General features: G+C 37.9%; 1 protein-coding gene across 1 annotated transcript in view; it reads right to left on the bottom strand.

Annotated features, from left to right (window-relative positions):
* Positions 1-2,231: 2,231 nt before the first annotated feature.
* Positions 2,232-27,367, bottom strand: part of rel (v-rel avian reticuloendotheliosis viral oncogene homolog) — a 39,820-nt gene continuing 14,684 nt past the window's right edge. Inside the window, exons 6-11 of the mRNA XM_020918500.2 lie at positions 15,260-15,400; positions 10,601-10,705; positions 9,873-10,091; positions 8,264-8,335; positions 8,109-8,171; positions 2,232-7,640 (exon numbers count right to left, since the gene is read on the bottom strand). Of these exons, the coding sequence (XP_020774159.2) occupies positions 6,808-7,640; positions 8,109-8,171; positions 8,264-8,335; positions 9,873-10,091; positions 10,601-10,705; positions 15,260-15,400 (1,433 nt within the window). The 3' untranslated portion in view covers positions 2,232-6,807. The remainder of the gene's footprint in view (positions 7,641-8,108; positions 8,172-8,263; positions 8,336-9,872; positions 10,092-10,600; positions 10,706-15,259; positions 15,401-27,367) is intronic.

Here is a 27,367-nt window from a genome sequence, read left to right as displayed (position 1 = left end):
GTTCCAGTTTGACAGGACAGAAGTGAGCCTTTCCTGAATGTTTTTAAAATGATCTTGAACAAGTATAAGAGCACATGTACCCTCCTGGGACCCAAAGAAAAAAAAGTGTATTGCAATATATATATTTTTGAGATTTTCTATCTATTTGGAGGTAAATGAACACCTTAGCATTTAGATTTTGTTCATTTTATTTTTATTTATAATTTTGTAACATGTCCTCTGTAATGGACACCTGGGACATTTTGGTGTTAAATTCATGTGAAAATAACAACCAAACAAAAAACTTTTTTGATGACCAACATCTCTGACAAGGTTCTACAGTTGACTCAAAAAGTTTTAAGACTCCCTTTTAATTTCTTATTTTCTTTATTTTATCATAGTGCAGCCACAAACAAACTCCTATAGAGGTTTTATTTATTTATTTATTATTATTTTTTTATTTATAATTTGTCAAGTTTAAGGGATTGGATGCCCAGCACATCCACAACAAGACAGACTTAAATAAACACGCATACCAAAAAAAAAAAAAAAAAAAAAGTATATATATATATATATATATATATATATATATATATATATATATATATATATATATAATATAATAAATAAATAAATAATAAATAATAATAATAATAAAAATAAAGATAATCCCCCAGCCCTATTTAGGCAGTCCCCCCTTTAAGAATCTATCTCAAAACACTTAAATGAGGCTGGATAAGGTAATGTCCACTATAAAGGACACAAATGAATGGACCGGGTCTCAGGAGGACACAACCTTGGACAACCAAGGAACCTACCTGGACCACTGAGGGGTTACACACATATAAGGATATGGAATAGAAAAGAAAGTACTGTGATTTAATACTGAAAATCATGTTCTATTGACTAAAAAGAGTATTATTTTGTATTGTATCACTCTGGTATAAGAATTGGCACTGAGTATTAAATTCTACAAAACTATTACTGACTAGACTCAAGAATTCACTGTATCACAACTAAAACCTGCATGTTAACATACTTTTTAGCAGCTCTTATTCATATTATCTATTATTAGTCCTAGAAAGTGGTGATGTCATCTACAATCCAGTAATACAAGTAACAGACTGCACAGGATTGCATCATTTGTGACATTGTGAGAACAGTTCGTTCAGAGACTTTTTTTTCTCGTTTGGTAAGGATTTTAATGGTGCAAATGTGATGTTATTACTTTGCCTGGAAGAGTGGTGGATTTAGCAATTTGGGGCCCCTGGGTGAACTTGTGTTTGGAGCCCTCTAATGCACCGTTTTTCTGTTTACTGTTTGTTTTTCTCCATTGTTCTTGAGACATTCACATCTCTATTTTTGGAATTATGATGGATTGGAAACTTGTCTTATTAGTTCAGTAGCCTACTAGATACTAGAAATGAAAGTAGTTTTATTTTTTTGCTAGTACAATTAAGCTTTTGTTTAAATCGATTACATATGATGATTATTATTTTTCTTATGATTATTGTTTAAAAGTAAACTACTCTCATTTATTGTGAAATTGAGAGAAAATCTAATTGCTCTGATGCCTCAACCATTAGTGGCACTGAGGGTCATTGGTTGGGGGCCCCTCCAGATTTGGAGGCCCTAGGTGAACCTGAGTTTGGCGGCCTCAGAATAATGCACCATTTTTCTGTTTTGTTTTGTTTTGTAAATATATTTGTCTGTTTTTCCTCATTGTTCTTGAGACATGCACATCTCTATTTTTGATAGATGATGATACTAAAACTGAAAGTAGTTTTTTTTTTTTTTTTGCTAGTACAATTACATTTTTGTTTACATCCATTACATATGATGATTATTTTTCTTATGATTATTGTTTAAAAGTAAATTACCCTCATTTAATGTCAAATTGAAAGAAAATCATCTTGCTCTGATGCCTCGACCATTAGTGGCACTGAGGGTCATTGGTTGGGGGCCCCTCCAGATTTGGGGGCCCTAGGAGACAGCCTACTTTTGCCTAATGGTAGCGCCGCCTCTGGCCTGGAATGCTGTAACAGTTCCACAGTATGGCATTCATCTCATCTTTGAATGTAGAATGTTTGAATGTTTCTCTCATGGAGGTTCATAAGTTTAATGCCACACTGTGAAACATCTCAAGCAATAACATCCCCATGGAGACAAGCACGCGTTGGACCCTTCGGAATACTGCACCTTTACAATTAGAAATGAGAAAGTGTTGGTTTTTATCCTACAAGAAAAACGCCTTGTATGTGTGAAAGAGTCTTTATTAACAAATGAACCAGTACAAAATGTAAAATATTCAAAGTACATTATCAAAACATGACAAAATCTCTGGTAAATTCCATGAATATTGTAAGAAGTGATGACAGCAGGTGAGCAAAAATACTCCTCTCCTCAGACAAAGAAATAAATGTACACAAGTTTTTATCCACTCAAAAACGTAAATGTTGACCTTGCACTGGAATGTCCCACAGAATGGCTTTAAACGTACATATCTTGCGTGTATTCTATTGTGGTCTACACTGTATGTCTCCATTGTGATAGAAACGTTTATTGCCATACTGTGGAGTATTCCAGGCAAAACAAAAACATCTTCATGGAGACAAGTAAGTGGTATGCCATAGTGCACGTTTACATGAATATATGATGTCACGTTTTTCGATTTTAATATTCTATGTTGATTCAAAAGCAATTAATTTTGGTTTGAAGATGTTTAAAAGCGCTGTACCTGATTTTTACTGTTTTCAAATGTGAAAAACAGGTTTGCTTTTAACCAGTTTGCTGTGGTCCAAAGTTATATTCCATTTAACTTGGAGCATCCTGCTGCTGTGACTATAAAGTTCACAACAATAACTGGCATGCTAACACACACGTTCTGCTCATTGGACAATAAAACGCTTTATAATTAGATGCAGACTTATTTTTACTCCAAGAACTGTTTATATAACACATCTGTACTGGAGCAAGACAAGTTTTGCTCAAATACACAAGGGGAAAAAAGTACAAGCCTTTTAAACGTCTATTTAACAAAATACACTACCGGTCAAAAGTTTTAGAACACCCTAATTTTTCCAGTTATTTATTGCAATTCAAAGTCCAATGAAGATCTTGAAATGGTGCAAAGGTAAAAACTGAACAGACAGAAGTTAAAAAAAGATAAAAGATACAAAACACAAGTCCAAGCTCTGCCAAAACTACCTCAGGAAAAAAGAACAAGATGGTCAAGCTTGAAAACATGGAGTGTCCAGCAGCAGCACAGTGTCCAGACTTAAACCCCATGGAGCTGGTTTGGGATGAACTGGACAGAAGAGTGAAGCAACCTACAAGTGCCACACATTTATGGAAACTTCTGCAACAGACTTGGGAAGAACTTTCTGCACAATATTTGATTTCTATTGTAAAACGAGCCACGAGTGTGTTCAGCTGTTCTATCTGCCAAAGATGGATACACACATCAATCAAAAGTTTAGAATGGTCAACAGTAAATGGTAACAAACTGGATAAAGTGTGGTGTTCTAAAACTTTTGACCGGTACTGTACTATAAACAGTAAAGGTGACATAGCTGATGTGTTTAAGGTCAACATTTCCTGTGTGTGAGTGTTAGAACTGAGGACTCAAACAGTGATGTAGATATGACATAGTCACTACACAGAGACAAAGCCTCCTCCACTTTATCAATGGAAATCAGAATCACGCCGTTTCAGAGCGTCAATGTTTCAACTCCTATCAGAGGTGGGCAAAAGTGACACATATTTTCTATAAGTTTTGGATTTTTCTTAATGCAGCAAAAACAGCTAAATATAATTAGATATTTTTCCAAAATGATTCAAAAAATTCACCCCTAATGGAAACAAAAATTACCGTTGCATTATTAAAGATGCATTGTTTGTGTGCTTGTTTCTATGGAGATGCCATTGCTATCCTTGGAATGTTCCACAGTATGACATTAAACTACTTCATATTTATTCAATTACAGATGGTTTTATATCTTAAAAATACCTAGAAAAACAAACATTCTGGGGTCGCCTCTCCACAGATCTGACCTGTAACTTGGTCTGGTTTGGTCTCCACAGAGATGAAAAGGTTTAATGCCATACTGTGAAACATTCCAGACAAAGCAATAACAAAAGTTTGACGGACCCTCCAACAGAAAAGTTAAAATGCATCTTTAAAGGTTGTATGGAGGATTTTTATTTTTGTTCAAGATAGCATTATAGAGACGCAGCAGACTTGTAATTATGATGACCAAAAAAAAAAAGAATCAGCTGTGGATGTGATGGGGCCAGATAAACATCAGCCAGTAGATAAAGAGGCTACCTCATTATATATCTCATTATCTATTGGCTGTTAGGTTGTCAGTCAAACTCCTACGTTTCTAGTGTAGCTGAGTGGGATTACGTGGTTTACATTCACTTCTCACGCATTCCACATACGCAAGACACTGTTTACTTGACCAACGCAGCGGTTCTTAGTGGGTTTTTCTAACTGTAGCTCCCTCACAGTTAGAGCAAATTTGTTGCGGTGGCAAACAAGAATCCACGACCAGTCCACCGTAAAAAAAAAAAGTCAGTTTTTGAGGTCGCTGAAAGAAGAAGAGAAGAGGAGAAGGAGGGAAGCCAAACTGAGGTGATCCTTGGAGATTCCTTCCAGTGATGGCACGACTGAAGCAGACGAAGGGTCTAAAGACTGATGCGTCATTCGATAAATGACTTCTGGACAGGAAACTTCAGCGGCGATTCTGAATGCACACCGGCTGTAAACGAGCGTGATTTCTAGCGTAAGGAGGAGGCGGGAGGAGACGTTTCTACTTAGGGAGCTGAGGAGTCACTGTATTTCTCTTTCCTTGGAATATCCTCTATACAACCTTTAATAACGTGATGGTATTTTTTGCTGTTCATTAGGGTTGAATTTTTTGAATGATTTGGGAAAAATATGAAATTTTATTTAGCTGTTTTTATGCAGAATAAGACAAACTATTTAGTTGTTTGTTGAGAAAATTATGCTACTTCATAAATGGCAATTTTTGTGATTTGCTAAAACAACTGATCTTGCCCACCTCTGAAATACGGCTTAAGAGTGCATCACATAAAATACAAAAAATATTAAAATGTGTATAAATCTTTACTAAAAAAAAAAATCAATCAATAAAACAGATCATTAAAAATCATCATTATATCCACACCAGCGCCCCCTATAGTACAAAACAGTCCACAGTCAGACCTGAGCATCAGTAGTACATTCACTTGTTCAATCAACACATTTTCTCCAGTGACGTATGTTGATATGTTTTTAAAAGTTCTGATTGCAGGCGCCCACTGGGAGAAAGTAGGACAATCTTATCACTGAGATTCAAACACTCAAACACCATCGTCAGTGATCAGAGCACTTGTCCACCAACACGGAGGACGGAGGATCGATTCCCACTACAAACTAGTTCTGCTGTTATGTCCTCGGGCGAGACACTTCACCCACATTGCCCCAGGACAGTGGCTCTCAAACTTTTCACGCCAAGTAGTATCAAAGAAATAATTTGGCTTCCCAACAGATCTAAACCAGGTCTATAACCGGACTATTCCAGGTCTAATCCAGGACTAAACCACGTTGAGAAGCGGATTACATCATTTCCACAGTCGTTCAAAACAAGAAATTATAAAATGAGGACAGAAAAAGGATCTAATGAACTCTAAAGGAGGCAAACTCACAAACTGAAGAGCCGTCCTGGTACCACCTGAAAGAGCTTGTGTACTACAGTTTGAGAAACACTGCCCTAGTAAAAGTGTATAAGTGGTGGTGATTGGCGAGGCCCGTGAGACTGAGTGTGAGGTGAATAAATAATGACACAGTGCTGTGAGGGGCTGAGACAGGCCTGTAAAGGCCATCAGAAGCAAAGGCATCATTATATAACAAGGTCCTATATTAGAGTAAACCTTTGGAGCTGTGTTTTGTTTCATTCACGTGTTTGACTGATCCTCCATACTGACGCTGTCTCTCTCTCATCTCTCTAAGCTGCTTCATGTCTGGAGGTGTCCCAGATTCGTTTTTAAACCCCTCCCTCTTCAGACTGTTCTAGTTATTTCAGTGGTCAAATCGCTGCATTTACTATTAGAGCTGCAACGAATTATCGGAATGATCGCGATGTCGATTACTAAAATAATCGTATTTTCATCACTGTTACCTTGACTACACACACTTTAAAACACATGCCATAAGACCTTTTACAACAAAGACAGTGGCATTATTAAATCAAAATGTCAAAAGATTTTACAGAAATTTTTATCCATAATCAATTTTATTGGTAAATATTCTAGCCTCCAGTCAACTAATCAAATGAAGAATCACTGATTAGTCAATCACTGGGCTAATCATTAGCTGCAGCCCGAGTTGCTACATTGTGTTTGTTTTTGCTAAAATGAAATCATGTGTCTCCTCTCAATCCAATAAACCACAACAGCAGAACAAGTAGAAACATCAGACTTTAAATCCAGGAGAGGCTCTGCTTGTTTTTCTAAAACAAAATAGTCTGCACTGACATTAAAATAGGTGGAAGAACATTTGTTGGCATCGCCATGTTTGTTTTGGTTCGTTTGAGCATTTCGCCCAAACCTAAATGCTGCGACGTGATTGGTTCAGCTGCTGTTGGACAAATTTTAACCATACACTTCAAGATGGATTCTCATGAGTCTGTCAACTCCCAAATATCTCAAGAATCAATCTTGCTGTGCAAGGTTAGCAAAACTCCTAGTACCTTCAATATAGCACCTCTGATCCTAGGATAAGTACCATTATCAGACCAATAGATTTTCATTGGAACCCCTTTGTTATTGATTATTATGACTGGACTTTAACCAGTCTTCCAATGTTGAATAGTGTGTGCCTGGCTGCACACTATTGCTGTTTAAATATTGATTTCCCCGATGTTTTAAAGGCTGGCTGCTGTTAACATCCACTCCCATTGCCCCATTACTACTGGAGCGAGGAGGCTGCAGTGTTGTGTATGTGTTACTCTCTCTTGGCGAGTGCATGGCCGCATCTTGCCCTAACACCATTTGCGGTTCTTGCTTCATTGCGAATCCACTTTGTGATCCTCCAACTAAATTTTGTAACAAGTTTTCCCCATCGAATTGATCTAAAAAGTTAAACCCAAGACCAGTTGAACCACCTCCATCATTGACCCCACCGCCCCCTCCTGGCACTGCCCCGTTAAAACCGCTTGAAATCTGACTGGGGCTGCCAAACCCATGGGACGCCCACTGCATCTGGACACCTTGATTTTGATTGACAGGTTGGTTTTCAGTCATGAGTACATCTCGTTGTGGTAGATGGTACAGAGGCTGAGAATCACCTTGGTTAAGTTGTGAGTCCAAGCACTTCAAATCTTGCATGGACAGCTGAGGAAGACCGGGGTTCTGGTTGGGGGCGTTGACTTGTGGCCGTACATTGCGCTGCAGGGAACTTTTTACAGATCCTTGGTTGACGGTGACAGAATCGATTGGGATACTGGAGGGACTGGAGCTAGGCCATGGGGAAGGAGGGAGGGCCTGGAGAGGAGGAGACTGGAAGTTTGAGCCGAACATCTGAGCCTGAGGAGCAGGAGGCTGCTGCTGCTGATGTATTGAAGCAATCTGCTGCCGGAGGTACATGTTACCCACATCTGGAAAACAAAACGAGACTTTAGAGATTTGACAAAATGTAAAATAAAATCATAACCACAATGTTTTGGCATCGTTCTTGGATCTGGGATCTTTCTACCATGTTATACCATTGTTCCCTCATCAAAAACATGCCTGAAGAGGTTTATATGTCCTCCATGAATGTTTGAGTAATCTAGCGATCTCTCCTGGGCACTATTTGAACCCTCCTTGTGATTAGCTGTAAGAGTTTTTCCAATGCTCTGCCCACAAGCTGCCACATGACAATTCTCCATAAATGTACAAAAGCAGTAATACACTACAACTTCACAAATCTGATGCGAGTATCTGCAGTAGTTTCATTTGTGGATACACTCTGATGGTAATGTGATAATGTGCTCTGAAGGGGGAGTGATTGAAGCAGGGAGCAAAGGGAGGGTGGGTTTCAGGTGACATGATGTCATTTGTGTGTACTGCAAATATCTACTTACCTTTCCGTAGATTTTTGGAAGGTGTTGCCATTGGCCTGTTCATACTCAAACTGAAAGAATTCACTAAAAAAAACAAAAAAAAAAAACTCAATCAGAACTAATAATCTTAAGTAGAATAGGAGAGACTCTTACTCAGTATCAATATTCTAACTGACCTTGTGACTGGAGAGTGGCAAACTTCATCAGGTTTTCTCGTTTGCGTTTCTTCTCGTTGTAGCCATATGGATCTGGGGAAAAAACATACTTAAGTTAAGTAAAATTTCATTCTGATTGGTATGTATGTATGTATGTATGTATGTATGTATGTATGTATGTATGTATGTATGTATATGTATGTATGTATGTATGTATATGTATGTATGTATGTATGTATATGTATGTATGTATGTATGTATGTATGTATATATGTATGTATGTATGTATGTATGTATGTATATGTATGTATGTATGTATGTATGTATATATGTATGTATGTATGTATATGGTCCGTGTACCATTTGTTCTTTTGAATTTCAATTAAGAACGAAAAACAATAAAATGGAAAAACTGTTATTTCATTATTCTGTTTTAGTGTCAAAAAACCCCAAAACAAAACAAAACAAAACAAAAAAACAGATTTTGGCCTCCATTTCCAAGATTTAATTTAAAGTTGATTTCAAATAACACGAATCCAAAAACTCTTGGTGCCTATTTTAATTCTGATATTTCAGTCTCTTTGGTTTATTTGCCTCGGAAATTCTTCAATTCAGCGTCGCGTGTGAATTCAGTGTCAATTGAAGAAAGGAGAGTTTATCGCTGCTACTTTCTAAGACGTGAAAGTAAATAAAAGTCAGTATAAAAGAAGAGGACATGTTTGTCCACAAAACTGCAACAATTTTTCAGGTAAGTCCTTCTAGCAGCAGAACGTCCGGGGCAAATAAACCAGAGAGAATTAAATATCAAAATTAAAACAGGCACAGAAACTGTGTTATTTAAAATAAACTTTAAATTAAATACTGTAGGTCGAAATCTTTTTTTTGGTTTTTCGTTCTTAATTGAAAATTCAAAAGAACGAATGGTACACAGACAATATATATGCCATGTATTTATTTTAGGGCTGGGACATTAACGGATTAATTACGATTAATTAATTACAACAACAAGGAACGTTTGTCCGTGCACCATGTTGTGCTACGGCAATTATACTGTACGGAAGCGCTCTGGGTCTGCTGGACAGTAAATTGCTATTAAAAAAACTACCTACTACTACTACTATTGATAAAGGCATTGTTTATTGCAAACTGTGCAGAGAAGAGTTTGCGTATCAGAAGTACCTCAACCCTACGACACCATTTAAATGTAAAACGTGTGACAGCGAGCACGGAAAGTGCTGGAGCTGTGGGCGGGAGCAGTTCTGTTTGAGTACAAACAAGAGGTGTCATCAGCACAAACTCCAACAAATGATGGGTTTCAGGAAGAAAATGAGTACATAAGTAAGCCAAATATTGTTATGTGATTAATTGAGATCAATTAATTACAAAGCCATGAATTTGTTGAGACTACAATTTGACTGCAGAGTGAGCCACTGCGGAGCACTTCCTGTATTACTCTTAATGACATCATAAGGTGAAACAGTGTTTTGTTTCTGAGAGCAGAACTCAGTTTTAATCTGCAGGGTTTGGGTCTGATTGATCCGCCCCAAGAGAGCAGGAAGGAAAAAAGAAATTCTTCAGGTCAATGTGACCCAGAGGAGAGCAATAATGTAGATCATAAAATCAACCTCACCTTTGTCGTCGGGCAGATATCTGAAGTCGATGGGCTCGCTGACCTCCTGATCCGAAGGCCTCCGGAGCTGCATCTGCACCAGCACCGCCTCAGTGATGGAGGGGTTGTAGTATGCTGGGGTTTTGAACACTATCGCCACCTGTCTGTGAACGTCAGCCTGTGAAAAGGAACCTTTAGCCTCCCACCCGTCTGGGGCGAAGAAACGCACCTCGATGTCATCTGTGGAAGAAGAAATGAGAGCCAAAGGGAAGTGAAGAGAAGGAAGTGAAAGATGGATAAAGAGAGAGGAGAGAAGGGGGAAAGAGAGAGAGAAGGAAGAGAAAGATAGATATGGAGTTAGTAAGAAAGTCTGAGTAACTTTTGAAACTGTAGTTTTCTATTACTTTTACTGAGTACTTTTCTATTACTTTTACTCCTACTTGAATAATATTTTGTACAGTCTTAAGTCCACTGTGAGGAACAAGTAAAGTATTATAAATCAGTTACTCTTACTTAAGTAGGAGCTTTCCCAAATACTATTTTTACTCTTACTTGTGTAATTTCTTGAACCACTACTATTGGCGTAATATTATTTTGAAGTACGTCATTCTTACTTGAGTACAATTTTCTACTCTACCCACATCTGCTTTTGATTTAATCTTTGGTGTTATTACTGTAACTGGAGACCAAGCATGTGAACAAAGCAGATATATGTTGTTTATATGTTTATTCAGATAGGGGCGCTGTACCTTTCTGCACTTTGTCGCACAGGAGAAAAATCTCGTCTTGACCTTTGACACTTCCACTGTTCCTGTTGACTCTGCAGATCCTCAGCTCGGCCGTGTTTGGAGATCCTGGGACACAAATGGAAAAAGAGACATGATTTCCAGAGTTAAATCAGAATTTGACAGGCAAACTTACTACAGCCACATATACACTACCGGTCAAAAGTTTTAGAACACCCTAATTTTTCCAGTTATTTATTACTTTTATTTATTTATCATATATATAAAAGTTTAAAAGAATGAGAACTTCACACATCAGTTTCTTGAGACAGATGTGTTGGAAGAGAGGGAGCAGCTTTAGAACATAGAGAAAAATCCCGCACACCGTCTTACTTGCAAATTGTGAGATTAATTAGGACAAACCGTGCAACGTTTCGGCACTAGGCCTTCGTCAGGCAAACAGTTTGCCGAAATGTTGCACGGTTTGTCCAAACAAATCTCACAATTTGCAAGTAAAACGGTGTGCGGGATTTTTCTCTATATTCAATCAAAAGTTCAGAATATGTTTTGGTCAGAAGTAAAGAGTAAAAAACTGGAAAAAGTGTGGTGTTCTAAAACTTTTGACCAGTAGTGTACATGGACAAACTACATGTAATATGCTATCTACTGCATTTAACCGTTTAAACATGTATATTTTACTGTAAAGCCACAGTATGTAACTTTTTAGCCAAACAAATCCAATGAAAATGAAATGACAAAAGGCTGGTATGGGCCTCAAGGTGAGTCACTAAATGTCACCAGTGGCTTTAAATCTCGAGTGGATTGCTCTCTGTATTCCACAGCCTCTGCAGCAGGTCACATGTCACACTTCATCATGTGGTGGCCCTGGTGATGCTTTGGTGAAAATGAAGGTGAAAGTCCGGCCCCTTCAAATATGTGGACTGTGTGGCTCAAGAAAAATAATCTGTGATAGAAACGGCAACAAAGATAATCTCCTTAGATAGAGGAGACTGCGCACCAATAAAGCACAATAACAGCATGTTTTCCTTTCATTTTGGTTGCATGTATAGCACTGAAAAAACATGTCTAGGACAGAGGTTGCATCTCCGCAAACCTGACTCTTATTTGGGCTTCCTCCTGCCTCTTTCCATGAAATTTCTGTTCCTTTGACTGTAATATTTTATAGTATGGCATAAAACATATCCTTAGAAAATGTTCTGAAGTGTGGTTTTAACTTTCTCTAACCTCTAATTACAGCTTCTTGATATAAAGTTTCCTATTTCAGTGGATTAAAGGTAATTGTACGGAAGATGGGAGGACACACCTGCATGGTAACTAGGAAACAGAAATGAACCCTTAGTGAACGTCTTCAGAATGATGTTGAGCTGTATCCAAACAAGTCTAAGAGTAGTAGTAGTAGTAGGAGAAGACTAGTACACGCCCATGGAGCACTACCTGGACCACTGAGGAATTACACACATATAAGACCCAAGGGAATAGAACAGAACATACTATGATTTAATGCTGAAAATCTATTGTCTAAGGAAAGAGGTTTTTTTTTTTTCATCGTAGTATCAGAATCAGTATTGAGTATTGAGTCTATTCCTTAGTAGTGAAATCAAATTTTAGTATCGTGATTCGTGACAACACTATTGGAAACACTGTGCCTATATATATTCAGCTAAAAATATAGTTAAAATAACAAATTGGATTACTGAACAACATTTCAGGACCAAAACTGTAGACAAGTTTCACTAACAACTGAAAACAAACAATGCAAAAAAAATGACTGCTAAAAGACAAATAACACTATCTGTATTTCCACCAGTTCAGTCTGTATTTTACAGTTGCAGCTGGTTGAGACACAGGTCACATGATCGGTCCAAAGAGGAAGTGCGCCATGGTAACGCTGCTTTTTTGGGGTCAGAGTGTATAAACTACTTCCTGTTTCAGTCTCTGGGAGGAACACAGTGTAGTTTTATACACATCCACACAACTTTAACAATATCTGAAAACGAACTGAATGTACCAAACTGTTTAGGCAACTTCCACCTGTTTCACATGATACTCTGTCCCCATCACAGCAGTGTTATCTAAGAATCCAGTTAGATTAAAGAGACACTGTGTCACTTTTTTGGTGGAGGGTCTGTGACTTTATAGTATTAAGCTATTATGCAAAAACTGTGTTATAGTTTTCCTTCCCATTTACCCACTGGAAGTTGTATTTAGAGTGATTCCTGCATGTTTGAGTAATCTTTCTTCTCCTTTATTTAAGACGTCATATTTCTGATCTACTTTTTTTCACCGAGACACACCCGCTGCTCTGTACTTAATTCATTCTCCAATTTTATTCTTTAAATCAGTGATACACTTAGGATTTGGCAGCACTGCAGAATCATTTTAGGACAAATGGGAAAAAAGAATCTGCTGCTCACTGGTGAGATGTGCAGGTATATGTAGGAGGGGTGGACACCGCAGTTTTCTGACACTGAAGTCACCGTGTGGTGGTTTTAGATCAATATTGTGATTTAAAATGTTCAAATTGTAACATAATGATCCATGAGGTCAAAGATTATAGCAGACAAAAGCACAATATGTCTTCTTTAAACTTCTATCTTCTTGAGGACAAGCAGGTGACTTCACCAGGTCAGAGAGTATTTTTTGCCAATAAAACATCTGTAAAGGAATAAATGCAGACAGACATATTTAATAAAATACTGTGGGAAAAATCCAGACTCTGGGAGGAACACATGTGTATGTCCACATGACTCTTGCAACCAAACTGTTAAGGCAACTTCCATGTGTTACACACCACATCATGTCGCCATCACAGCAGTGTTTTCTAAGAATCCAGTTAGATTAAAGGTGCACTGTGCAACTTTTCTGATGGAGGATCTGAAATCTTATTGTCTCCATGAAGATGTTTCCATTTTCATGGAAACAAGATGAGGAGGCCCTCCTCAGACCAAATAGGCTGGTGGAGATGAGCCTGCTCACAGTAGGGACACATGTTGTTTCTAAGGAACCACTGATCCAATACTAGTATTGGATATCGGCACCGATACTGAACAATATGCTGGAGAGGACTGTTAGATAATACTGTAGTAATAATAATAAGACTGTTTACTGGTCATAGTCAGCCCAGAAAGTCTCAGAATGTTAGAGCTTTTATTTATTTTAAAGGAGATAAATGCTGTTTTCAGTCTCTGTACTGATATCGGCTGATATCTGATACTGGCAGATACTTAAAGCTTTAGTATCAAAATCAGTATCAGAACTGACAAAGCTGCACGATGCATCGTTAGTTGTTTCTAAGTTTTTTCAGTGCAATAGCTAACGAAATAAACCAAACCAGTGCAATAAACCAAACTGACAGAACATTTGAGTCTAAAAAGTTACACTCTGTGCTCCTTGGTGCAGCAGTACTGATGACGTTCATGTGTTACCACTGTAAATATGCAAATAGTAATATTTACTCTCAAGAAATCCCCATCCTCCAGTTCTACAAACCTGTGATGAAATTCATTATTGTTTTGATATTTAGCCACGCCCCTTTATTTGACTTTTATGGACTCACCTCTCACTGTTTATATCATCAGTGGCATTTCAACTTGTAATACCAATGAAGGTCGTTCCAGTAAAGATAGTAAAACAAATTATACTGACATAATATACATTCAGTATTCCAGTTTGGCATATTTCATATTTATTGAATCATAATCAAACGAGTGAAGATGAAGACTTCCCTCTGTCTCTGGAAGATGATTTCTAAGAATCTTCTGGTATCATTTCTAATCTAGAGAATAACTGGTTTCATAAAAAAAAGTCTACCTTTTTTATTTTTAAGCAGGCCAGGCCCAGTATTATGATTACATGAGTCTAAAGTGAGCTCAAGGGATCATTAGTGCACCACTCCTTTTGGCGTACATGTGCACAGTGACAGGGCTGGTGTGGCTGTGGTAAAGATGATACCTACACTTGTATTTATCTTTATCTAGACTTAAAATAACAGCATCACAGAGACCCGATATAGGCTGCTGTATGAGTAAAAAAATAGTTGTAGTAGTGGTATCAGTTGTAGTTATAGTAGTAGTATATAACTATACTGTACAGTTGTCAGAAATCATATTGACGACGATAGGACTCAGAGTCCAGGTGTATTGCAGTAGTAGTAGTAGTAGTAGTAGTAGTAGTAGTAGTAGTAGTAGTAGTAGCAGTAGCAGTACTCACTGTTTGATTGAGTTGGTGATAAGATACAGAGCCCTGGTGTTCTATAGTAGTAGTAGTAGTAGTAGTAGCGGTAGTAGTTGTGTATATAACTGACTGTTGTCATAGATGGGGTTGGTGACAATAGGATTCAGAGCTCTGGTGTACTGTAGTAGTAGGAGCAGTAGTAGTACTCACTGTTGTCATAGATGGGGTTGGTGACAATAGGATTCAGAGCCCTGGTGTACTATAGTAGTAATAGTAGTACTAGTAGTAGTAGCAGTACTCACTGTTGTCATAGATTGGGTTGGTGATGATAGGATTTGAAGCTCTGGTGTACTATAGTAGTAGTAGTAGTAGTAGTAGTAGTAGTACTCACTGTTGTCATAAATTGGGTTGGTGACGATAGGATTCAGAGCCCTGGTGTACTATAGTAGTAGTAGTAGTAGTAGTAGTAGTAGTAGTAGTAGTACTCACGGTTGTCATAGATGGGATTAGTGACGATAGGATTCAGAGCTCTGGTGTACTGTCCGTTGTCGTCTTGCAGATAAACCTGGATACACAGACGCACCACATTCAGGTCGTACTCCTCCGTCTGCAGCAGCTGCTCTCTGGGAACTGAACAACAAAAGAAAGATCAATCTACTGCAAAAACCACATGCTTTTACCACACTTTACTAAAACATAATTATCTGGAAAAAGGATTGTGAAATGTATCGAAAATCAGATACAAATTGCTGCAAAAAAATAGTATCAAATCTTGAACAGGTATTGGTACTAAAAAAGTTACATTCACAGACAGAAATGAACCTTTCCTGAACAGCTTTAGAATTTTCTTGAGCTGAATCAGAACAAGTATAAGAGCACATAGACTAGTATACACCCATGGAGCACTATGGAACCTACCTGGACCACTGAGGATTACACACATATAAAACCACATGCGAAAAGTAAAGAAAGTACTACTATTTAATGTTGAAAATCACATTCTACTGTCTAAAGAAGGACAATTTTTTTTTAAATTATAATTGTGGTATCGGAATCAGTATTGATTATTTTTGTAGCGTGACAACACTATCTGGAACCATGTCTCTACACTACCTACACTTGTATTCATCATTATCTATTACAAAATAACATTTGCTTCGGTTTTACAGAAACGAAACTTAAAACTGCATGGCTAATTTTCATAAACTGTAAGCTAAAAAAAAACTGCTCTTTCCTTGTGCACTGATGCGTCAGCTTTTGTCGGACTAAAGACACGAATATGAGCGTTCTCTCTGTGACAGAGGGGTGTTGATGATGACGGAGATGGTTCATGTTTGGAGATGGTTCATGTTTTCAGAGATCAGACGTGTGCAGGTTTAGTGCAGCTCTTTATTTATTTAATTTAACTCATTTCACTTTATTTATATTGGTCACTTTATTTATTTTGGCAACTGTTATGATGAAAAGATTGAAAAGTGTTTCTCTCTGACACATGCACACTCAACTTGATGTTGCAGTAACCGGGATACTGCGTATACATGCACCATGATGAAACCGGGATACTCGAAAAACCTGATCATACCTGGGACACTGATGTGCATGTGAACACACTCACTGAGAGCTACAGTGTCTCCAAGGAGGAGCCAGAGCCCAAACGTGGGACTGTGACGCCGCAAGTCCAGTGTTGTCTCCTTACGCTATTCAGACATTTGGTTTGTCAGTTAAAAATGAACGACGAAATTCTTAATGATCAATTATCAATTAGTCGACTAATCATGCCCATCCCCAGTAGTAACAGAAACAGTAGCAGTAGTAGTAGTAGTAGTAGTATATAGCTGTTTTAGTGTTGTCAGAAATCATATTGATGATGATGGGATTTAGAGCCCAGGTGTACTGCAGTAGTAGTAGTAACAGTATTTATCAACATTGTGGTATCGGAATGAGTATCGAGTATCGAGTCTATTCCTTAGTATCAAAATTGAGTTTAAAATTTTAGTATCATGACAACACTATCTGGAACCGTGTCTCGATTTCCAAATAAGCTTTATGTTTACACTGTAAAAACTGCTGTGTCACTATATCACTTTAATGCCATACTTTGCAACAAAGCTGGTAAAGCAATAAAATCTCCATGAGAAAATCAAGTGGCAAACCCTCCACTAGAATGAATCTTTAAATACATAAAGTAATAAAATTTCAAACTCAATTTCGATACTAAGGAATAAAATCGATACTCAATACAGATTTCGATGCCACAATAATAAAAAACTAAACTCTTTCTTTAGACAATAGAATGTGATTTTCAAGCTCAAGAATAATTTCTGTCCTGTGAATGTGACTTTTTAGTTGTGATATCTGCTAAAATCAGTATCTAGTTTCGATACTAGTTTTAGTAGTAGTAGTTTTAGTCGGTTAACGTCAGATCCTTGTGACAGGCCTGATTGTCCTCTGTCCTCTTCTTGGTGCAGTGATGGTGCAGACGCAGTAACGTGTGGGTGGATGTGTCCTCTCGGTGGCTGAACCTGAACGCGTCACACCTCGTCCTACACTCACGGCGTTCACGTTTACACATTCACAGCGTCAGAGAGTGCCCCCGAACGCACCACAACACGCACGGAACCTCCTCTGTACAAGCACACTCCTACACAGCGTTGCAGCATGTCTCTCTCACTACGCTTTCATTCTCTTCTCTCTCTCTCTTTGTCACCCTCCTTCTACATATGTCTCCCTCCTTCTCTCTATATACCTTGCTACACTACCAGACAAAATTTGAGACACACTTTTTCATGATTAATTACTCACTGAATTTATCAAAACATTCCACAAGATAAACTCAAAAGAACTTAAAACCTGTTCTACATATATTTTAAAGAGCCTCCTTTTGCTTTAACCTGCTTTGCACTTTCGCCATTTCTTGACCCTGACATGGCACAGCTGTGAAGTGAAAACCATTTCAGGGAACTTCATCATGACGCTCAGTGAGAGAAGGACAAGGGTTTGCAGTGCTGTCGTTACAGCAAAGGGAGGATACTGTCAGGATTTAATTATAAATCTATTTACAACTTAATTTCTCATATTAGCAATGTTCTCTAGGAATCCAGTTAGATTAAAGGTTCACTGTGTAACTTTTCTGGTGTAGAATGTGCCACCTCCTTCAGGCCAAGTAAGAGTCAGGTTTGTGAGGTGCAAGGCCCACTCATAGAAACCCATGTGTTTTTAAGTTTTTCAGCACAATAAACTGAATAAATCAACAAAATCAGTGCAATAAACCAAACTGACAAAACAAGCATTTATTTGAGTCTAAAATGTTACACACTGTGGTTTTAAATGTAATGTAAGTAAAACATAGCCGCCCTCTCTTTTGATGTCCATGTGTTATATACACATGCAAATAATATTTACTTATTTACTAGGAAATCCCCATCCTCCAATTCTACAAACCGATGATGTAATGCAATATTGTTTTGATATTAGATTTTTTAATGGTTTCTAAAATCCTTCAAAACAATTTTAAAAATGTTAAACTTACTTAAAATTTTATTTAACTTTTTTCACTAATTTCATCTTGAAATGTGAAAACTTTTATGTTCCCCATAGTAAGTCTGTACTCTTTTTTTTAGACAATATTGTCACTTTTCAATACTAAACATTAGCAGTTGTTTTTATACACTAGTTCTGATCAAACTCAAGATAAAACTGTGATGAAACTAGATTTCCGATACTAGTTTAACTACTGATTTGTATGTGATTTTTGATACTACGGTGCTTAATAAGTTGTGATGAATCCTGCAGTGGTGCAGCTGGACTTGGCTGTAATTGTGTAATACTGTTGTTTTGTCTGAGTCTGAATTGAAGAAGGTGAAAAATGTGCAAACAGATGACATGTGAAAACAAACAGATGTAAGTGAGACGGGGGGAAGCCCGGACACTGACGCCCGGGCGCTTCAACCTCAACTCTGTGTAGCAGAGACCACTACTTCAATAACAACTCCACACAAGAGCCAAACACAGTGTGGCTTCTAAACTATGTGAATACTCTTAAGACGCTGTGGAGATGCAGAGAGACAACAATAAAAAAGGGCTGTCAAAAATCAGAGTCGAAAATCAGATACCAATCAATACTAAAACTAATATCAGAAGTAGATACTCATTTCAACAAGCACTGATGATGCAAGAAATCATGTTTACAGGACAAAATTTGAGCTTTCCTGAACTATTTGTTATTGTAAGATCTCATGGTAACATAAAGAAGGTACTATTATTTTGTATGTAAGAATTACATTTTATTACTAAAAAGGAGCATTTTTATCTTCATTGTGGTAGCTATATATTTCCAACAGTCTGGCATTAAAGCTAACTATCTCCACGGAGAAACGCTTGTATTTGAACACAAAATGAGATTATAACTTCTTTCCATCAAATTGCAAAAGAGCACTGACTTTGAAATAGCAAGAGCTGTAGCTGGTATTAGTACCAGCAGCAGCAGTAGTAGTAGAATTAGAAGTAGTAGTAGTAGTAGTAGAAGTAGTAGTAGTAGTAGCAGTAGCAGCAGCAGCAGTAATAGTAGTAGAAGTAGTAGTAGTAGTAGCAGTAGCAGCAGCAGCAGTAATAGTAGTAGAAGTAGTAGTAGTAGTAGTAGTAGTAGTAGTAGTAGTAGTAGAAGTAGTAGTAGTAGTAGTAGCAGTAGCAGCAGCAGTAATAGTAGTAGAAGTAGTAGTAGTAGTAGTAGTGGTAGTAGTAGTAGCAGTAGTAGTAGTAGTGGTAGCAGTAGTAGTTGTAGTAGTAGTAGTAGTAGTAGTAGTAGTAGCAGTAGCAACACCAGACCAGAGGCAGTAGTAGCAGAGCAGGAGCATGATGATATTGAGTGCTGAGGAGAGACGTGGTTGCAGAGGTTTGGTTTGATGTAGGTGTCAGATCTTCACACTTGAATGGAGAATCTGTGGGAGGGAAACACACGGTGTGATGGAACAGAGAAGGTCTGCACCAGGAGAGGCACCAGGGGGAGGCACCAGGGCAGGCCAGACTCAGGTCTGTGGTGGCGGCTCTGTGGTTCTCTCAACTTAGCACCTGCTCCTCTGCCCTCTACACCAGTTTTTCCCATGCACTTGAGCAAAACACGTCTTAGCCCAGTACAGATATGTTACATAAGCAGCTCTTGATCCAAACAAGTCCACTGTGTAATGTCTAATCAGGAATTGTGCAGTTAGCATGCTAGTTATTGCTTTACAATGAGGGAAAAACTTTGCTCTGATTTCTGAGAGTTGTGAAAAGTGCTTATAAATTAGAATAATCTGAATACAAAAGGAGTAAGGAATAAGTTTGTACCACTACAAACTACCGGTATTTAAAAAGATTTTGTTCTGTTTTTCACGTTTTTGAGACAGGAAAAATCAGGTAGAACGTCTTTAAGTCCCCGAGTTTTTACCGTTTTCAAACATTTAAGGACTTCATTCTAAACTGTCATCGGCAATCCACAACAGGTCAAATCCTTCAGCTGAGGTAGTCCTGACCAAGACTAGCTCCAAAATGTTGAGATATGTCCTACTGCTCCTGACAGGTTTAACCCAGAGACACTGAAGAACGGGTCAAACGCAGAGGACAAAAGAACGTCGACCCTTAACCTAATAAACAACAAGTGTGTTAAAGGACACTACGTAGCTCTCTTCCTGACCTCATTTTGACCTGGATACTGTTAACCATCACCCATATTTTTCATTCATACAAGTGGGTCAAGTGTGCAAAATGCCCAAAGACACAATGAACGAGGAGTAGTAGTAACAGCAGTAAGAATAGTAGTAGTAGTAGTAGAAGAAGAAGTAGTAGTAGCAGTAGTGGCAGTAGTATTAGAATCAGCGATAGTTGTAACAGTTGGAGTATTAGTGGTGGTAGTAGAAGTAGTAGCAGTGTCAGTATTAGCACCAGCAGTAGTAGTGGCAGTAACAGTAGTAATAGTAAAAGTAGCAGCAGCAGTAGTAGTAATAGTAGTAGTTGTACATGTAGCAGCAGTAGCAGTAGTAGTAGAAGTAGAATAAGTAAGACAGCATACAGTTCTGATGTGAAATCTAACCGACAACCTTTGGGTTAAAAGTTGACCACTTTGTCCAAGAGCCACTGTTCCAGAAAATGAAATAAAAAATACAAGTCTTCCCAATTTTTGCAAACAACTATAGGGTAAGCCCGATAAGTATCTAAAGTACACTCTAACTTAATACTACTACAATATTTAAATTGCAGAGTAAAGTGTGGTGCACTGAGGGTCCCGTCAGTGACGGAACAGAGGTGGGACATGAGGGGGCGTCAGTGGTTATCGTGTGTAGGGGTGACACAAAGTGAGAAGAAGGCAGCAGCCACAGAGTGACTCACGATTTCACACATTCATACTTGGTTTAACCCTTTCCACAAAGGTAGTGCTCAAAGTAGGCCATGAGATAAATCACTAGTACAATGTGAAGGATCACAAAAACTGCAATTGTGAAGGTCCTATACAATTCTTTCCACAAATGTCCCTGTGTCTCCATACGGTCTGATTGTAAAGTTAAGGTTAAAGTACACTCTATTGTCCCTGTAGGGTAATGTGTCCTCTGCATTTGACCCGTCCTTCAATGTCTCTGGGATAAACCTGTCAGGAGCAGTGGGACCATCTGCAGATCTTGAGCTAGTCTTGGTCAGGACTACCTTAGTCCAGGGGAAACCCACCCAGGCACAGGAAGAACATGCAAACTGCACAGAGAAAGCCAGCGTACTGCCTCCACCCATTTCATATTGTGTCTGAAACTTTCCAACTCTGTAGTTTAGTTCTCTACATACATGTTCTGACATGCACAGGATGGGATGGATTTAGTGGATTAATATATTGGTGGAGTCTTAGAAGATCAACCTTTGTATTAGTCAACTAATTATTTTATCTATAAAAGGATTTATAAAAGACAACAGCAGAAAGGAGAAGTGCATGAGTGAGCTGAAGATCTGGTATTTTTTTTGGAATTTCTATTTTTGTTTTGGCCATACCAGCTTGTCAAATCCTGATCTCGTCAGATTTCAAAAGCTCTGCAAGTCTGGGCATGGTTAGTACTTGGATGGGAGACCCCTGGGAAAATCAGGTACTGCAGGGGGGCACCAGTCACAAAAACTGTTGTTGTGTCCTTAGGCAAGACACTTCAACTACATAGCCTAGTAAGAAAGTGGAGTGTGTGTGAGTGTTGGTGGTAGTCGGAGGGGCCGATGGATCAGATTGGCAGGCTCGCTTCCATCAGTCTGCCCCAGGGCAGCTGTAGCTACAATAGTAGCTTGTCACTATTGAGTGTTGAGTGAATGAATAATGAACTGTAAAGCACTTTGGGTGTCTTGAAAGGCGCTATATAAATACAATGATTAATAATAATAATTAAAAAAAAAATCATAATTAATTAATTAAAAAGCAGACTGAACTCAGTGGAGCTAATAAGACTGATTGAGATTCAGGAGCAGAACTCTCTAACCAACCACAGCTCAGCTCAACCACACCTTCAATTACCCAGAAGCCCTTTTTATACAGGCCTATCCCAACAACACCGTCTGTCTCTGCTCTCCCTCCCACCCCGTGTCTCTCGATCATCCTTCAGCCTGAAGACCTCATCATCTACAAAGGGTGGGAGGGGTCCTGAATTGGCTGGACAACCACCTGAGACAGAGCACCCATCCAGGGTCTCCTCCCAGCCAACACATCTATCCATCTTCAATAAGTATCTTTATCGTATTCCAGTGTTGTGGTGAGCCCCTTGCTAGTGAATTACAAGTTGAATCTGTCTTTATATAAATACTAGTACATTGTCTCATAGTATTTTCTCTGCATAAATAGTAGTTTCTGCATGAACTCCCCCTGCAGGTGTAGTCTTGTGAGTGCAATCTGGGTCACATACAGAGATATGTTTGAAAGCTTTTGCCACGCTCCCTTTTTAGTCGACCAATCAATCGGCAGCACACCGAGTTCACAAAGAATTCTTTATTCAACCACAACTCTAGATGTATTAGTTTATTATTATTTAGTTCCATCAAGTGCTGATAGCTCAAAGAGTGAACAGACTACAGTAAACACGTTTCACTACAGTTGAAAACAAAAGTAAAAGAGAAGCAGAAGTCCAGTCAGAACAGTTTGGGGAAATGGTAACGATGGAGACAGTGATGGTTTTGATTTGTTTTTGTATCGCTCAGAGACCACTTGAAAAACTAGGCCTTCACGATAACACATTTCAAAGGACGATACAGCGCTGAAAAAAAATACAGATGATAAACGATAATATTCAAAGTAATGTATGCCACTGACCCAAAAACCCAAGAGCAGACTTAAACCACAAAAACTTTTTAAATCTACAATATGCTTTAAAATCATGAGCTGCAAATCTTATCAAATAGCCAAAAAAATAACCACAGAATTCCCAGTATTGGAAATAAAATGTACAGACGATAAATACAGTTACCAAAAAAAAATATTGTTCCAGATTTCATATGGGTGGTTTTCAGATTTTAGAATGTGATAAGTTTATACTCCTTTAGGGGGCAAGTTTTTCTTCCCTATTGATATCATTGTACTTTCATATGAAACACCCAAAAGGTAAATTACCCAATCTGGAACCTGATCATTTCTATTACTGACTAAATCTGCAGTTGAACAATATTAATTTCAGCTGCCCCTCTTCTTTGTGAAATAATACTGGCCTATAGAATGTTGTGATGTCATCTGAAACTAGCGATGCAACACTAACTGAAATTGTGAAATCGTATCGTCAAAGGTCTCACAATAATATCGTGGGCCATCATGACAGATCGAATTACAAGACTCTTAAATCGCTTAAATTCATTGTTATGGTGCAGCAATAGAGAAAAAACAAAAAAACCAGAGCGAACTACATAGACCATGATCCTCCCTGCAACTCATTGCCACTAACATCGTCTGCTCATTTATTCATCAAACTTAACATTCTTAATATTTCTGAGATTCATATTTATCAAATTTGTATTTTTATGTATAAAATTCTTTATAATTCAATGATGATCCCCAAACATTTAACATTTTACTTTAAAACCAATGCAGAGAATCATAGACACAAAACTCGTCAAAATCATAATTTTCATCCAAAATGTCACATCAAGATCGCAGTTTTGCTTCGATACAGAGGCTGTAAATTCTGGAGCAGTTTTCACATCTGGTTAGTGAAGGTACATAAGAGGTGTTGTTTAAAAAGAGTTTGAGGAAATTTTTTGATATTTCATGGTGATGTTTGACAATCTTTCAGTTGTGCTTGTTTCATTGTGATTTAGTCCATGTTTGAATCAAATGAATTTAATCCAACTTTTTTTTTTTTTTTAAATACACAGCGATAATTTTTTTATGTATTCATAAGGTGAAGGCTTTTACATAAGCCCTTTTGGGTTTTTTGCCCATTCCAGCACCTACTTTTTATGTAGTGTGTTTTTTATTGTCATGTTATATGTGCAAACTAAATAAATAAACAAATGAATAAGAAATAACTGTTTAAGCACTTTTAAATCTTAGTTCCTCAGATGTCTTGTGAAGGCATTTTAAGAGGAAAAAGTAGCGTATTCAGTTTTGTTAGCCTCCACAAAATATCGTAACGAGATGTATATCATGAAAACATTCTATTGTATAAAAGATTTGGATATTGTTACATCTCTATCTGAAACCCAGGAACTGAAAGATTGGAAGGATAAGTCAATATTATCGTAATTATCATGACACTGCGTGGAGCGAGGTCAGACTTTTGAGTATTTGAATATTTTATCCTGAGACCCGGCCCATTCATTTGTGTTCTTTATAGTGGACATTGTGTTAACAAGTATATTTTTTATGTGTTTTGAGATCGACTCTTAATTCCTGTCATACTTTATAGAGGATGCCCTTGGCTTTCTGATGATATGTGATTTGTTTGGCTGGGACTTTTGGAACTGACTTTTCCTTTTGATCCAAAATGGCCAATATTCAAAATGAAACATTTTATGGTACAAGGAAAATATCCTTTATTTATATAATTTAAAACTAAGTTTTTCACATGTATTTCTATTTCTTAACCTTTTAAGATTAAATTTACCAATTATTTTAATAATGTTAATGTTTGAGCCTTAAAATAATAACAAGTTTATAAATGTCCATTACAATTGACGCTGGGACAATTGTGTTGTATTTGATGGAACTTCATTTTGTAGCTGACAGAACTGAAACAGAAGGATTTCTGCACTGAATTACTGATGAAGATTGTGATTGTGACTTTTTGGATGATAAGAAAAATGAGGAGCACACCAGCCTGAGGTTTAGAGAAGTTATCAGAAGTCCTTCAGTTTATTATGAGTCCCCAGAGTCCCAGGAGGATAATGTAGAATATTCTAGGTTCAACCAGAAACGTTACGCACCTTTAAAACTGACGAGAAGTGAATCTTAGAATTAAAGTTCCAGTATTCAACTTTCAGGTGGTTAAAAGACAACTGCACAATTCCACGGAAACACAAAGTTAAGACCATACTTTGGAACATTCTACATGAAGATAGATAAGTTTCAAGCCACACTATGGAATATTCTAGCCAAAAGAATAACATTTCCATGGAAACAACAACAAGAGTCAGGTTTGTGGAGATGCAAGCCCGCTCACAGTAAGGATGAATGTTTTTGTATGCTTTTCAGTGCAATAAACACCAAAAACCAAAAAAACAAACAAACTTCAAATTCAAATCTGACCAAAAAAGTTACATGCTGGGGCTTTAAAATGATAAGTAGCACTGTTAAAGAGTTAAAGATAGCTTTACAATAAAATACGTACGGAAAAACAAAAGGTTAAAATAGACAATGCAAAGAACCAAGAGGAAAATCTACAGTGTGATTTGCATAGAGAGATTTGCTGTTGTCTGGGTCCTGACCAAAACCAGGAAGTCCAGACCACAGACTCCAGTGCTGAAATCGTGATACTGAGAAGTGACTGAGAAGCCACTGCCTGTAAATCTGTAACACACCACAAACAAGAGTCTGTTTTATACTCAGCGTGCAGTTATAGTAAAGGATAAACAAGAGGAAGAGCAGCTGTGTTTTTGTGCATATTACGCTATTTTCGGATCTATGTTATAATATTTCCTCACCAAAGACAGACCTGGAGTTGTGTTTTGTTTCATTCGCACATGTTTAACACACAAACCCTGCAGATTCAAACGGAAACACCTTGCAGACCACCTTATGATGTCATGTGGTAATACAGTAATACAATCATTTGGATGATTTCAGATCTGGAATTGCCCATTTCTACAGAACTAAAGGTAAAAGGAAGCTGTTCACTTGAAAACTAACATGACATGACAAGGTGGAACAGAGCATTTTGAGTTTTGGAGAGGTAGACAGATTAATAATAAAGTGTTAATCCAGCATGTGTGAATGAAACAAAACGCAACTCCAAGTCTGTTTTTGGATTGAAGCTCACAAGTAGGGGTGTGCAAAAACATTGAAATATCGATCTATCATATTGTTTAATTTGATATATATTGCCAAGACTCATTTTTAGGTATATTTTACTTAACTATTTTGTGTAAGAGCTACAGTTGTGTTGACATTTTCATTGTTTTGATGAGTAAAATGTGTGTTTTTCATATTAACTCTGTACAAACTTAGTGGACTTAATAGACTTTAAGTATCACAACCATGATTTAGCCTCTTCTACACTGAACCATATCGAATTGATCTGAAATATATTGAATCAAATTGTACCAAATCGAAAACTCACTGTATTGAAAAGTGGATCGTATCGTGGCTTGTGTATCGAGTTATGTATCATATTTGCAACTTCTTCATGATATCCAACCCTACTCACAAGATTCAATTTTGTGTACCGTGTTTTTCGGACTATAAACACTTTTTTTCATGGTTTGGATGTTTCCTGCGATTTATACTCTGGTGTGACTTGTAAATTAACATGATCACACTGACAGCAGCGAGAGGCTCTTGTCTTGTGTGTCATCTGCTGCTGCTGTTCGTCCTGTACCACTGTCACTTCACTCTACTGCACATGTCTCCTACAGAAAGAGCCACTGTTCTCCTGCAAGTTGTGAAATATTCAGTCAAAAACGGTAATCGGGCAGCAGAAAGAAAGTCTGGAGTGAGAAACTTGGGAGGGACTGGTCGGAAAGCAGGGATGAAGAACATAGCTTCATGATAACTGGGCGGATGCGCTGTGCAACTTTCCTGAAGTCACTGGGTGGATGGACAAAGCCTGGACTTCAGTGACACCGAAACCATCCTGTTGGGATTCAGAAAGGCCAGAATAATTCTAACTGGAACTGATGCTGAGTCTGACGACACCGAGGATGAAGACTTGAATGGATTTACCGTATTTTCCGCTTTAGGAGCTCTGGATTATAAGACGCACTGTCATTAAATGGTCTATTTTCTAACTTTTTTCACAAATAAACCGCACTGGACTTTCAACGAAACACAACAGTTGGATGGGTCAGTGGGACTTTGTTTGTTTGGCGCGCTCATGGTGACTCTGGGCTTTGTTCAGTTGTGGCGTGTAGGGAGGGTGCCGTCTGGGACCGCTGGATTGTCGGCGTGTTCGCAGTGACTCA

This window comes from Boleophthalmus pectinirostris, unplaced genomic scaffold, assembly GCF_026225935.1.
Source record: "Boleophthalmus pectinirostris isolate CB_2022bp ecotype Guang Dong unplaced genomic scaffold, ASM2622593v1 HiC_scaffold_5, whole genome shotgun sequence".
Taxonomy (NCBI): Eukaryota; Metazoa; Chordata; class Actinopteri; order Gobiiformes; family Gobiidae; genus Boleophthalmus; species Boleophthalmus pectinirostris.
Note: the sequence above shows the minus strand (reverse complement) of the source record. Positions and strands in the feature narration are given on the sequence as shown.